General features: G+C 57.2%; 1 protein-coding gene and 1 long non-coding RNA gene across 4 annotated transcripts; one reads left to right on the top strand and one right to left on the bottom strand.

Moving 5' to 3' along the window:
* Positions 1–346: 346 nt before the first annotated feature.
* Positions 347–8432, bottom strand: GHDC (GH3 domain containing). 3 transcript variants are annotated; one of them, XM_025195108.1, is made up of 9 exons: positions 8305–8432; positions 7849–8113; positions 7273–7418; positions 6308–6884; positions 5630–5819; positions 5312–5383; positions 4839–4972; positions 4059–4147; positions 347–2015 (listed from the first exon to the last, which is right to left on the bottom strand). In XM_025195108.1, the coding sequence occupies exons 2-9, from the start codon at positions 8102–8104 to the stop codon at positions 1815–1817; spliced, it is 1665 nt and encodes a 554-aa protein (XP_025050893.1). In that variant the 5' UTR covers positions 8105–8113; positions 8305–8432; the 3' UTR covers positions 347–1814. The 3 variants fall into 3 exon arrangements, with proteins under 3 accessions (XP_025050893.1, XP_006038640.2, XP_025050894.1); XM_006038578.3 differs by having other exon boundaries at positions 8221–8312; XM_025195109.1 differs by lacking the exons at positions 347–2015; positions 8305–8432 and adding an exon at positions 2549–2600 and having other exon boundaries at positions 7849–8302.
* Positions 8433–9579: 1147 nt separating this feature from the next.
* LOC102375915 lies at positions 9580–10460 on the top strand. Its single transcript, XR_001359182.2, has 2 exons — positions 9580–9717; positions 9794–10460. It is a non-coding gene; the product is annotated as an uncharacterized LOC102375915 (long non-coding RNA).
* The last annotated feature ends 372 nt before the right edge of the window (positions 10461–10832 follow it).

Genomic DNA, 10832 nt, shown 5'->3' with positions numbered 1-10832 from the left:
AGACAAAACCTCCTGCCCCTGGTCTCCCTCTTCCCAACCCTGCAAACAGCTGCATACCCAGCAGGCTCCCTCTGTGCCACAGCTCAGAAGCCCGCTGGCCTGAAGCATCACAAGCTACTGGAAAGGCCCAGTTCCTTTGCCTCTCAGCAGCTAGACAGTCCCAGAGCCCCCCAGGCAGAGGGGAGCTGGTTAAATATTCATGGCGTGGCCTTCCTCTGCGGCAACAGCAATGGGTGGAACGGCCCTATGGGCTTTTTAATCCAAGCTTCAATCAAGAAATCTCTTAATGGGAATTAAAAAAAAAACAAAACCCTCAAATCAGGGAGCATGGCCCTGCACACAGTGATGTTGTCAGACATAATCCGTCTTTATTGCGCTTCTTTTTTTTCCAACGTTAAAAGCAGCCCCTGCTGGAGCAGAGCTTATGGGCAAGGCACACAGCAGCTGGTACCCGCAGCCCTGCAACCGCCAGCCCCCATGCTTCAAAGACCAGTTCAGATCCCAAAGGAAGTTGGGCCAGCTGCTCCTATGCAGAGCTGGCCCTGTGGCCAAGGTTCCCAGCACAGCATAGGGCGCCCCCATAGCAGAGGGGATATGCTAGAGGTAGAAGTGCCACCTATTGTTGCCCTGCAGACACCATGGCATCAGCTTCTCCAAACCAGGTAGATCAAGTGCGTTCTCTGGGCAGAGAGCTGTTGGGCCTATGTATACAAAGCCAAGGGCCTGTCTGGACTGTGAGGACAATGAAGCCAATGAGTACTTTTCTCCTAAATGAGGAGGGCTAATCCAAAGGCTTTACCACTATCTCACCTTCCTGCTGGTCACTCTTCTGCAGCGACTGTACCTTGCCCCTGGGGCGCTGCACTCAAGGGTCACAAGAGCAGGACTGAGCAAAAGGCACAAGCAAAACATAGGGGGGGGAGGGGGAAGTTCGGAAGAATTAAAGTACAAAACCAGAGAGAGGGGGAGCAGAGTCCAGCAGCACCAGAGCAGTTTTCTCTTCCTCAGCCCTAATCCCTTTCCAGGCAGCAGCTCCCCCCACAGCCAGCCCAGCCAGCCAGAGGGAGGGGTCAGGCTCTAGGCTGGGCAGAGGGAAAGCTGGGGTCAGATCCTGACTCTGCCTCAGGCTCCCTGACCAACCACAGGCAAAGCCCTTAGCCACATGCCTCAGTTCCCCCAAATGTGAAATGTCTGGATGAGGGCTGACTCCAGGGAGGAGCAGCCCCTCTTGAAATAACCTTCTGCATGGGGGCCCAGCTCAGTGCTAACAACCGGGGAGCTGAACTGGCTGCTAGTGCCCCCTAGTGGGTGAACTGGACAGATGCCATCCATACCTGGCAGAGCTGCCTCACCAAGCTTCAATGTCCAAGCTGGACCTTGAAACGCTTGTGCTTGGCAGTGCCCAAGCTGGGCAGGCTGGTGCTTCTGGGCAGAGCTCACTCAAAGGGCCAGATTGGGCCATACCTCCACTGTACCTGACTGCACCACCCCAACACGCTTGTGCTGCAGGCAGGGGCTGCCTGTTCACCCGCCCAGGCTCCATGGTGCAAAGGCTAACCTGCTGGAGACACCTAGCTGAGACACCGTAGTTCCCTGGCCCCATACACCCCTCCCAGCAGCAGCATGGGGAGAGACAGCACCCACCTCTCCTATTCTAGACACTGCAGCCTCCTGCCCTCCTCACTCTGGGACACAGCCCTTGCCTGTGCCCCACATCAGGGTTCCTTCCTCTGCACCATTGCAGTGGCAAGCGAGCATGGGTGATAGAGCTATGGCAAGGTGCCCAAGAATGGCTGGGCTCCTGAGGAGCTGCCTCAGGAGATGATTCTGCTCTGGATGAAGTCAAGCAGGTGCCTCTCCCGCAGGACTCTGGCCATGGGGGCTGGGGTGCCCATGACTCCCCGCAGCTGTGCAAAGGCCCCGGCAGCCACCAGATGCAGGCGCAGTGGCCCAATGCTTCCCTTGAAGCGGAAAGATTTGTAGATGGGGAAATCCTCCTGGAGACACTGGTCCAGCTGCAGAGAGAAGAGAGAGGTGGGTCCTTGGCATGGATGTGAGGCTCTGTGATAACAGGGGTCACATGTGGCTCTTAGCAGGTGGGAAGAGGGAGGCCATCTAGTCCAACCCCCTGCTCAAAGCAGGACCAGCCCCAACTAGATAATCCCCGCCAAAACTATGTCAAGCAGGGTCTTAAAAACCTCCAAGGATACAGATTTCACCACCTCTCTGGGTAGCCTGTTCCAGTGTTTTACTACCCCTCCCAGTGAGAAAATTCTTCCTAATATCTAACCTAAAACTTCCCTTGCTGCAACTTGAGATCACTGCTCTTTGTCTGTCATCTGCCACCACTGAGAACGGGGCTCCCTCCTCTTCTGAACGCCCCTTCAGGCAGCTGAAGGCTGCTATTAAATCACCTCTCTCTCTTCTGCTTGAGACTAAATAAGCCCAGTTCCCATAGTCTCTCCTCATAAGTCATGTCCTCCAGCCTCCAAAACATTTTTGTTGCCCTCTACTGGACTCTCTCCAATTTGTCCACATCTTTTCTGTAGGGGAGGGGGTGCAAAACTGAACTCAATACTCCAGATGTGGCCTCACCGGAGCTGAAGAGAGGGGAATAATCACTTCCCTGGACCTATAAATAACACACCTACCAATGCAGCCCAGTATGCCATTAGCCTTCTTGGCAACAAGGGCACACTGCCGGCTAATATTCAGCTTATTGTCCACTGTAATCCCAAGGTCCTTTTCGGCAGAGCTGCTGCCCATCCAGTCAATCCCCAACCTGTACCAGTGCAGGTGATTGTTCCATCCTAAGCGCAGGGACTTTGCATGTGTTCTCGTTGAACCTCATGAGATTTCTTTTGGCCCAATCCTCCAATTTGTCTAGGTCACTCTGAATCCTAGCCCTACCCTGCAGTGTATCTACTCCCTCCAGCTTGGTGTCATCCACAAACTTGCTAAAGGTGTACTCTATGCCACCTCCCAATGTCTTCCAAGTTGCTGATGAAGACATTGAACAAAACCAGCCCCAAAACTGACCCCTGGGGTGTTGCACTTGATACCAGCTGCCAACTAGACATCAAGCCATTGATTACTACCCTCTGAGTCCAATGCTCCAGCCAGTTTTCTATCCACATGTGCACAGAGAGTTCAGGGGCTGGGAACAGGTGCCAAGGGGTCCATTTAGGGCACCCCTGTCATTCATGTGCCAAAACTCAATCTCCTTCATGCAGGGATAGCCAGCCCAGCCCAGGGCTCAGCCAGCCTGCTTCCCTCTCCCACAGAAGCCAGTCCAAGCTGCTGCAGAGTGGGTGCCCTACAGCCCTGGGAGAACTTGGTCCCCAAAAGGCTGCTCTGAGTCTCTGGCTGGCTCATGCATTACACTAGAAGGGACCAGCTATCATCCACTTCCACTGTGGAGGGTTTCGCTTCCCTAGCAAAGCTCTGGGATCCTGCTGAGTGCCCAGCCTCAGCCAGGCCTCCTAAGGGGAATTCCCACTGGCCAAGCATGCTGCCCAGCTCTTCCATTGCCCCGAGTGCTCCAAGCCCTACCAAAGGAGGAGAGAGTGCCCCTTCCTCTCCTCCCACCTCCACCCCACAGCACACCTGCCCTCACAGGCCTCATCTCCCCTCAAGTGAGCAAATGCTCCCCCAGCATTTAGTGAAAATGCCAACAGGCTGTGCCCTGCAGACAGTCCCAGGGAGCAGAGGAAGGAGTAGGGTCCCCTTCCCAAGCTCAGCCCCCATGGCCCAGAAAGAACTCCCACAGGGGCACAGGCAGAAAGAGGCCAAGATGCTCCGTGCTAGTCAGAGCTGCAGCATGGGCCAAGCTAGGCACAGGAACGACCTGTCAGACTAGTGCTGCCATCCTGTGGCCACAACAACCCATTTCACTGGTAGATCATAGGCTTCCCCAAGGCACCTGGGGCCAAGCAGGGGCTGCCTCAGTGCCAGGCACCAAGCAGACAGACACCTCCCTCCAACAGAACAGTGCCCACCACTGGCTACAGCCCTTGGCACAGCTCTCTGCCCAGTTTGTTTCTGCCCCCCCCCGCCACCTTATAGCGCTGTCCCTCTGTCAGATCCCGCAGGCCACGGAGCTCCATGAACACCTGGTAATGGGGGGCAGAGGTCCCAGAGGTGGCACCTGGGTTGGGGGGGAAAGCACAGAGATGTTAAAAGCACTCTGGACAGGGGCAGGGGAAACAGCTAGGGGCTCCAGACCAGCCCTTGAGGAGTCTTCTCTACATTGGGAACTCAGAGAAAGCAGGGTCTTCAGGGAGCTAAGATCCCACCTGCCCCACAAAGTCTACTTGGGGGGCCCACAAGTGATCCCCTGGGCCACACAGTTGGCTCCTGATGTTAGCACCTTGCTCAAGTACAGACTCAGGAGCTGCTCCCTGCATCTGCCCCAACATGGCTCAGTAACCCTCTTGGCTTTGGGAAGGACCTGGTATCTGGATTAAAGGGGCTGACCCCATGCCCATCCAGTGAGTCCCTTATACCCTAGCCAGGCCACTCTGGAAGGCCAGAGCTAGTGCCAGACATAGGTCTGGGCACATCACCAGGATGACAGTCTTTTTTGCCCACAGGCATTTCCTCTCCCACCCAAAAAGGGACCAGCAAGGCAGCATCAAGAAGCGCAGTTGAGGACTGATGCAGGATGGATAACATGGCCAACAGAAAAAAGGGCACAGACACGGACATGAAAACCCAAGGGCATTTGCAGGGGCTGAGTCCAGCAAGGTGGAAAGGAGAGACCCAGGGCACTTAGCAGGCTCTGTGGGACTGACACAGCAGAGCCCAGACTCTCTTGGGTTACCATGGGCAATGCTTACCCAGCAGGCTGCTCTCCGCACAGATGTAGTCAACCAGTTTAGCTCCTGGCCACATCCCCACAGCACGGTGCAGGGTGTGGCAGAAGTGGTCCTCAGGGATGCTCTCTCCCCGCACACTCAGGGTCTGGCTCAGCCTGGGGAGCAGAAGGCAGTGGGTTGGTCACAGGGGCTGGGGAAATAGCACAGCCCCAAGAGGGGCACAACCACCCTTGCACAGCGACCCAGCCTGTGGGGGAAGAATAACCCTGACATACGCCAGGCTACTTGTCCTCAGAGCACAGCAGAGGGCAGTCCCCAGACTTTCCACCCAGCTCACCCCTTTCTCCTGTGCACTGCTCCACTGCTGCAGGAGCCCCCTCTCCTGTGGTTCGCATTCAATGCCCTACATTCACCAGGAGGCAGCCCAGGCCTCCCCAGTTGGGGAGGGGCAGCAAATCCAAGCTAGGGGTGGAGAGTTTTGAGATGTTCCTTACCTGCGCACAGGTTCCACCACAGGACACTGGTGATAGAATCCAGTCACCTTCACCACCTCCCCAACACGGCACCTACAGGGACAAAAACAGGACAGACAGACGTGAGCCTAGGCCAGAATCCTCTGTGCCATACCCCATGCCATCACAGAAACTCACAACCACAAGGCACAGGGCCTGGGACAAGTAGGCCAGATGCTGGGAATGTTTTGGGGTTATGGGGGGTTGCAATAGATGCTGGGGGTCCCTGGGGTTGGGAAGACTGTAGTAGAGGCCCTTCTCCCTTGGGATTGTCAAGCAGCTTGGTAGGGGGAGGGGCACCTGTACTGCCCAGGGTGGGCGCTGAGCACCAGCTCATACTCCTGGCCTTCCCATACGTCCCCCAGCAGCACTGTCTCCAGTGGTTCCTCACTGTGAGTCCCTGCTGGGAGGAACTCACAGAATGCCCAGCCCGGGCACAGCAGGTAGCGGCAATCAGATTCCTCTGGCCACAGGTTCACTCCAAGCAGAGCTGGACAGGAGACAGAACAGGTCAGAGTGGGGGCTTCATGACCTCTCCAGCGCTGCAGACACCCCAGGGTCACTCTGATCACTGGGCTGCAGCACAAGTGCTGTTTATAGTGAGGCAGCCACCTTTGGGGTCAGTTATCTGGGCTGTTGCTACAAAGACCCCTCACCCAGCACTACAATGCAGTCGGCTTCTGGGGAAGGGCACAGGGACTGCTAACAACCACACCACAGCATTTTAAGGCAGAAGGGGGCAAGCCTACAGGGCAATGCAGTGGGATGGATAAAAACTGCTTAGGCTGGGACCCAGTCCTCCAGGCAGTAGGTTTAAACCCAACTTCTGTTCATAGACTAGTCCCACCACTACTATGCAGGGCTACAGGTGAAAGCAACACTCCCCCCAGGCCCACATGCCAATCACAGAGAGGCCAAAGGCTCACCAGGGTCACCTATCCACCCGGGATATGGCCTAAGCCTGTTTAGTGCCCTTACCTCCTGCTGCTACATAGAAGGGGGAGTAGAAGGGGATGCCCTTGCAGTCCTGTTCCCGCAGGGTGTCTCCATAGAGCTGCTCACTGCCAGACTCCCCCACCACCACTGCCTGGAGCTCTGGCCATAGGCGCTGGGCAATGCCATCGAAACCCCTAGAGCACTCAGCCCTCAGCTCTGCTGCCCGCACCGGGTTGGGAGACAGGAGGCTGTCCAGCTGGTACCGAGTCCCCTCAGGTAGTTTCAGCTGTGGGCTCAGCCATCCTGAGGCTAGGTCCTCTGCCAGACCCTCCCAGTTGGCGTGCAGGATGGCCAAGGCATCATGGAGCTCCGAGGCCAACCCAGCCTTTAATACTCGCAGTGCCTGCTCCTGCAGGGCAAACAGCAGCTGCACATAGAGGGCTGAGCTGCGTGAGGGCACAACGTCACCACCCAACCCTGCTGGCATACAGTACAGTGTGGGCAGGGGACAGGCTGTGGCAGGGCATGGGCAGCCTGGGGCACAGAAGACAGCAGTGGCCTGCGGGGTCAGTGCACCTGGGTACACTTTGCTGAGGATGTCTAGGTACAACATGGGCCCCTGCACAGAGAAAGAGAGAGAAATGGATGAGACCAAGACCCAGGCAGGGAGACATCAACCAGTAACAGCCCATGTTCCTCCCAGGGTAACAGCTAGATACCACAAGACACCCCATTTCCAGGGTAGCAGCTCAGGCCCCAGATCTCCCCAACAGCTGCTTGGACTGTGGGGCTCCCCAGTGTTCCCAACCACTAATGCTGGGGAGGGACCAGTCTCTATGCCCCTCTGGCTCCATCAAGGAGAGGGGAGGAGGTGAGCCCAGCAGCCCAGGGCGCCCAGCACGACATGTTTATTCCTTACTCCCTTGGTTCCCAACAAGGCCCTGGAGAGCTCTCTCCGGAGGAAGGGAGGGGGGAGCCTCAATCCACCATACCCAGCCCTATGCTACCTGCAGCGGGGCATCCAAGGCCCAGCAGCTCTGGAGCAGGGTCCATGGGCTGGGCAGGCTGCCAGGGTGCAGGATGGGCTGGTGGCTCCCATCCTTATCAAGCCTGCCTGGTTTCAAGGGGTGATGCTCCCGGAAGGTGTTAGAGTCTGTAGGAGAGAAGGACGCAGGATCAGAGCCAGGCTCCACCCTGCCAGTTTGCTCCCTTGTGACCCCACGCTGCTTCCCAGAGTGAAACAGGCCTAGGCTACCCTGGCAGGGCTGCCAACCAGTGCTGAGCAGCACCTAAAAGTGGATACTTCTTACGCTCCACACATGGCAAAGGGCCCTGCATTGCAGTCCTGCAGCCTGGCAGACAACAGGTGAGGCCTGAACAGCCTTGCAGGTGTTGCTCCCCTGCCACAAGCTGAACTGGGGCATGGCACCAGGACTGCTGGTAGTGGCCAGGGGCCTGCGGGGAGGCAGCGGAAGCCCCAAGCCTGCACACGGCCCCAGGGCTCGGCCGCCCAGATCCTGGCCTGACCGCAGCTGGGACAGGCTGCGGCATGGCATCCCACGGGTGCCCCTCGAGCCAGGCACCTGGCTCCGCGTCCCCAGCTTCCTTCAGCAGCCGCAGCAGGCACCTCTCCTGGCTCTGCCGCACGTCCTTGGTCTGGTTCTCCAGGCGCCGGCGCTGCCGGCTCGTGGCCCAGCCCAGGCCCCCGAGCATCAGGCTGTGCCCCAGCAGCAGCCTCCAGCACTGGCTCCGTCCTGCTGCCCTGCCAGGCCTCCAGCGGGCCCAGAGCAGCAGGAGCAGCCCAGCGCCCAGGAGGGCGGCGAGGAGCAGGAGGAGCATCACGGGGCCCTGTAGGAGACGGGGCTGATCATGGGGGCCGGGACGACCCACAGGCCCCCGGCCCGCGTGGGGACCACCCACTTCCCACACAGAGGCCCCCAGCCCCTCACCCCAACCTGGCCGGGCGGGGGGCACCCCGGGAGGGGAAGGGAGGGGAGCGGTGCAGCGGCTCGCCCCGTCCCGCGCGGGGCCGCCCTAACCCCGGATGCGCCGCTTCCGGCAGTAATGACGCCACAAAACGAGGCGGTGACGTCAGTCGCTGCTCTTAAAGGGGCTGCGCCATTCACCGCAGCAGCGCCTTCTCCCACGTGGGCATCTCCCCCACCGGAGCTCGGGCCCAGGCGTCGCTTTCCAGCCTCCTGTGGCCAGCCCCTGCCCCCGTGGGATGGGCACCAGCCCGCAGGGCTGAACGGGCAGCGAAACCAGCCAGCCGCCTCCCACCTCGCCAGGGCACCGGGACCAGCAGGGAGCGCCCGAGGGGGCAGCTGGCCCGGCCTCGCCGCAGCCCAGCGCCATGGGCGCACAGGAGTACGGGCCTCTGCTGTGCGCTGAGGGCCAGCCCCGGGCCACCAGCAACCACAGCCCCCCGGGAGCGAGGCCACAAAACGCCCGGTTTAAGCCCACGGGCTCGAACAGGAACAGGACTGCAGGTTGGAGGCTGATGGTGAGGCTGCCAAGAGAGGACGCCGAGCTGAGAAGTCCGGCCAGCACCCACTGCCTTTTAAATGCATCCAAGGAGCCAGTAGATGCGCCCTGTGAAACCCTGCCTAGAGACGGACATGGACAAGGGAAAAAGAAAGGGGAGGAAGGGGCTATCCAGCCCAGCCCTCTGCTGTAAGGCGGGGTCAAGGGTACCGCGATCAGCCCGTGCCACGTATTGGGCTGCCGGCGTCTGGGGAAGGAGATTCCACGGACTCTGCTTGGCCTGGGTCAGCACTTCTCCAGGGTAAACGCCTAGGTGGGTTCCCTTCCTAGCCCCCCCTCAACCTTCTTGGCTGCAAAGTATACTGATTTTTTCACCCTTCCAGCAGGTGCCTTGGAGAACAGCTGGTCATCACCCCCTTTGTAATGACGGTTTAGTATCAGAAACCTTGTCACCCCCACCCTCTGAGTCTTTTCTTTTCTGAAGGGAACCTGCCCAGGCCCTGGCCTCCTCAGTTACATTTCTACCCCTCCGGTCGTTGGCGCTGTTCACCTCCAGACTCTTCAGCTTGTCTACAGCTGAAAAAGTGTAGCATCCCAAGCAGGAAGCAACACCCCAGCTGAAGCCTCCTGAGCACTGAACGGAGTGGATTAACTACCTGCTTCATCTTGCATCTGGCACTCGTGCCAACGCAGCTCAGAATGAAAATATTGGCTCACACTGGGCCCTGATAAGACCCCCTATGCACCACCTCTGGGGGTGCCTTTCAGCTGAGCCATTGCTGCTCCATGAGACTGAATTTTTTTCAGCCACTTGTGCAGTAGCTGCATTAATGGTTATGTCTGGACCAGACTTCCTAAGCTGGTTTGTGAAACCGATTTTGGACAGCATCAAACACCTTACTTAAGTCCAAGTACATCACATCCACTGCTTCCCATGTCCGCTAGGCAAGTTTACCTGCTAGAGAAAGGTATGAGATGGCTTTGTCATGGTCTATTTAGCAAATCCATGCTGGCTGCTTTTTTAATCGCTTCATTCTCTTTTAGGTACTTACAGACATCATTTAATATGTTCCAGAATCTTTCCAAGGATTGAAGCTGGGACTGAATTCTCCGGGTCCTCCTTTTCTCATTCTTTGAGGATAGGCACCATGTTTGACCCCTTGGGACTGCTGCTGTTCCGAGATGATCACCAGTGGTTCAGAGATGTCTTTGGCTCCTTGGACCACTCCAGGGGGAGTTTCATTGGGCCTTGCTGATCCAAACACATCCATCTAACTGTTCTCTAACCTGCTCTGTCTTCTAGCCTGCACTAGTGTCTCCTTGTTAAAGTTAATTTAATTAATCATTGGGTCACCATTCACCTTTCTGGGGAAGGTTGAAGCCTTAAGCACTGCAGCCTCTTCTGTTGAAATCCGTCATTTGTCCTCTCCCACTGAGTAACAGGCCCAGACTTCCCTTCATTGTCCCACTACTGCCTGTGGGAGTCTTTGCTAGCTGAAATGTTCTGATCTCAGGCTGCCTGCTTGTGTGGCTCTCTCCTACTCACTGGTAGGATGGTGCCCTGCTTTCCTCATGGTTTCTTTCCAATTGCTGGGTCACCGAGGGGCTCCTGGAGGAGTTATAATGGTCCTTTTCTCTGCTTCTGATGTGTCCTTTTCATGGGGTTGTTTGCTCTCACATACTTAATACAGTCTCTCAATTCCTGCCAAAGCATCAACACTCCTCTATCCCTCAAATCATCTTCCCCGCAAGGCCCTACCTCTCCACTCCTGGAATCTGCTTTCACAAACTCTGCGCCCCTTATTGGGCTGCTGTCCTTCCCTCAGAATAGCAAACTCTTTGTTTTTATGCTTCCACCCCAAAGTCCTTCTTCTTCAGTTAGTTCCTCGCCATCCGTCTGAACCCAGTCTAGACAAGCCAGCTCTGCCAACCAGTGAATATTATATTAAACACAGGACACTTCCCCCACCCGGTCCTTTGCGGCTGAGCTCTCTGGCTGTGGCACTCTCTGCCACAAGGTGTGCAGTGATCTGGCTCTCAGAAACAGAACACAAACAATTCCTGTCCTTGTACAGGGCTTTTA

The sequence above is a fragment of the Alligator sinensis genome, unplaced genomic scaffold, assembly GCF_000455745.1.
Source record: "Alligator sinensis unplaced genomic scaffold, ASM45574v1 scaffold1555_1, whole genome shotgun sequence".
Lineage (NCBI taxonomy): Eukaryota > Metazoa > Chordata > Crocodylia > Alligatoridae > Alligator > Alligator sinensis.
This window is presented reverse-complemented; position numbering and strand designations above follow the sequence as displayed.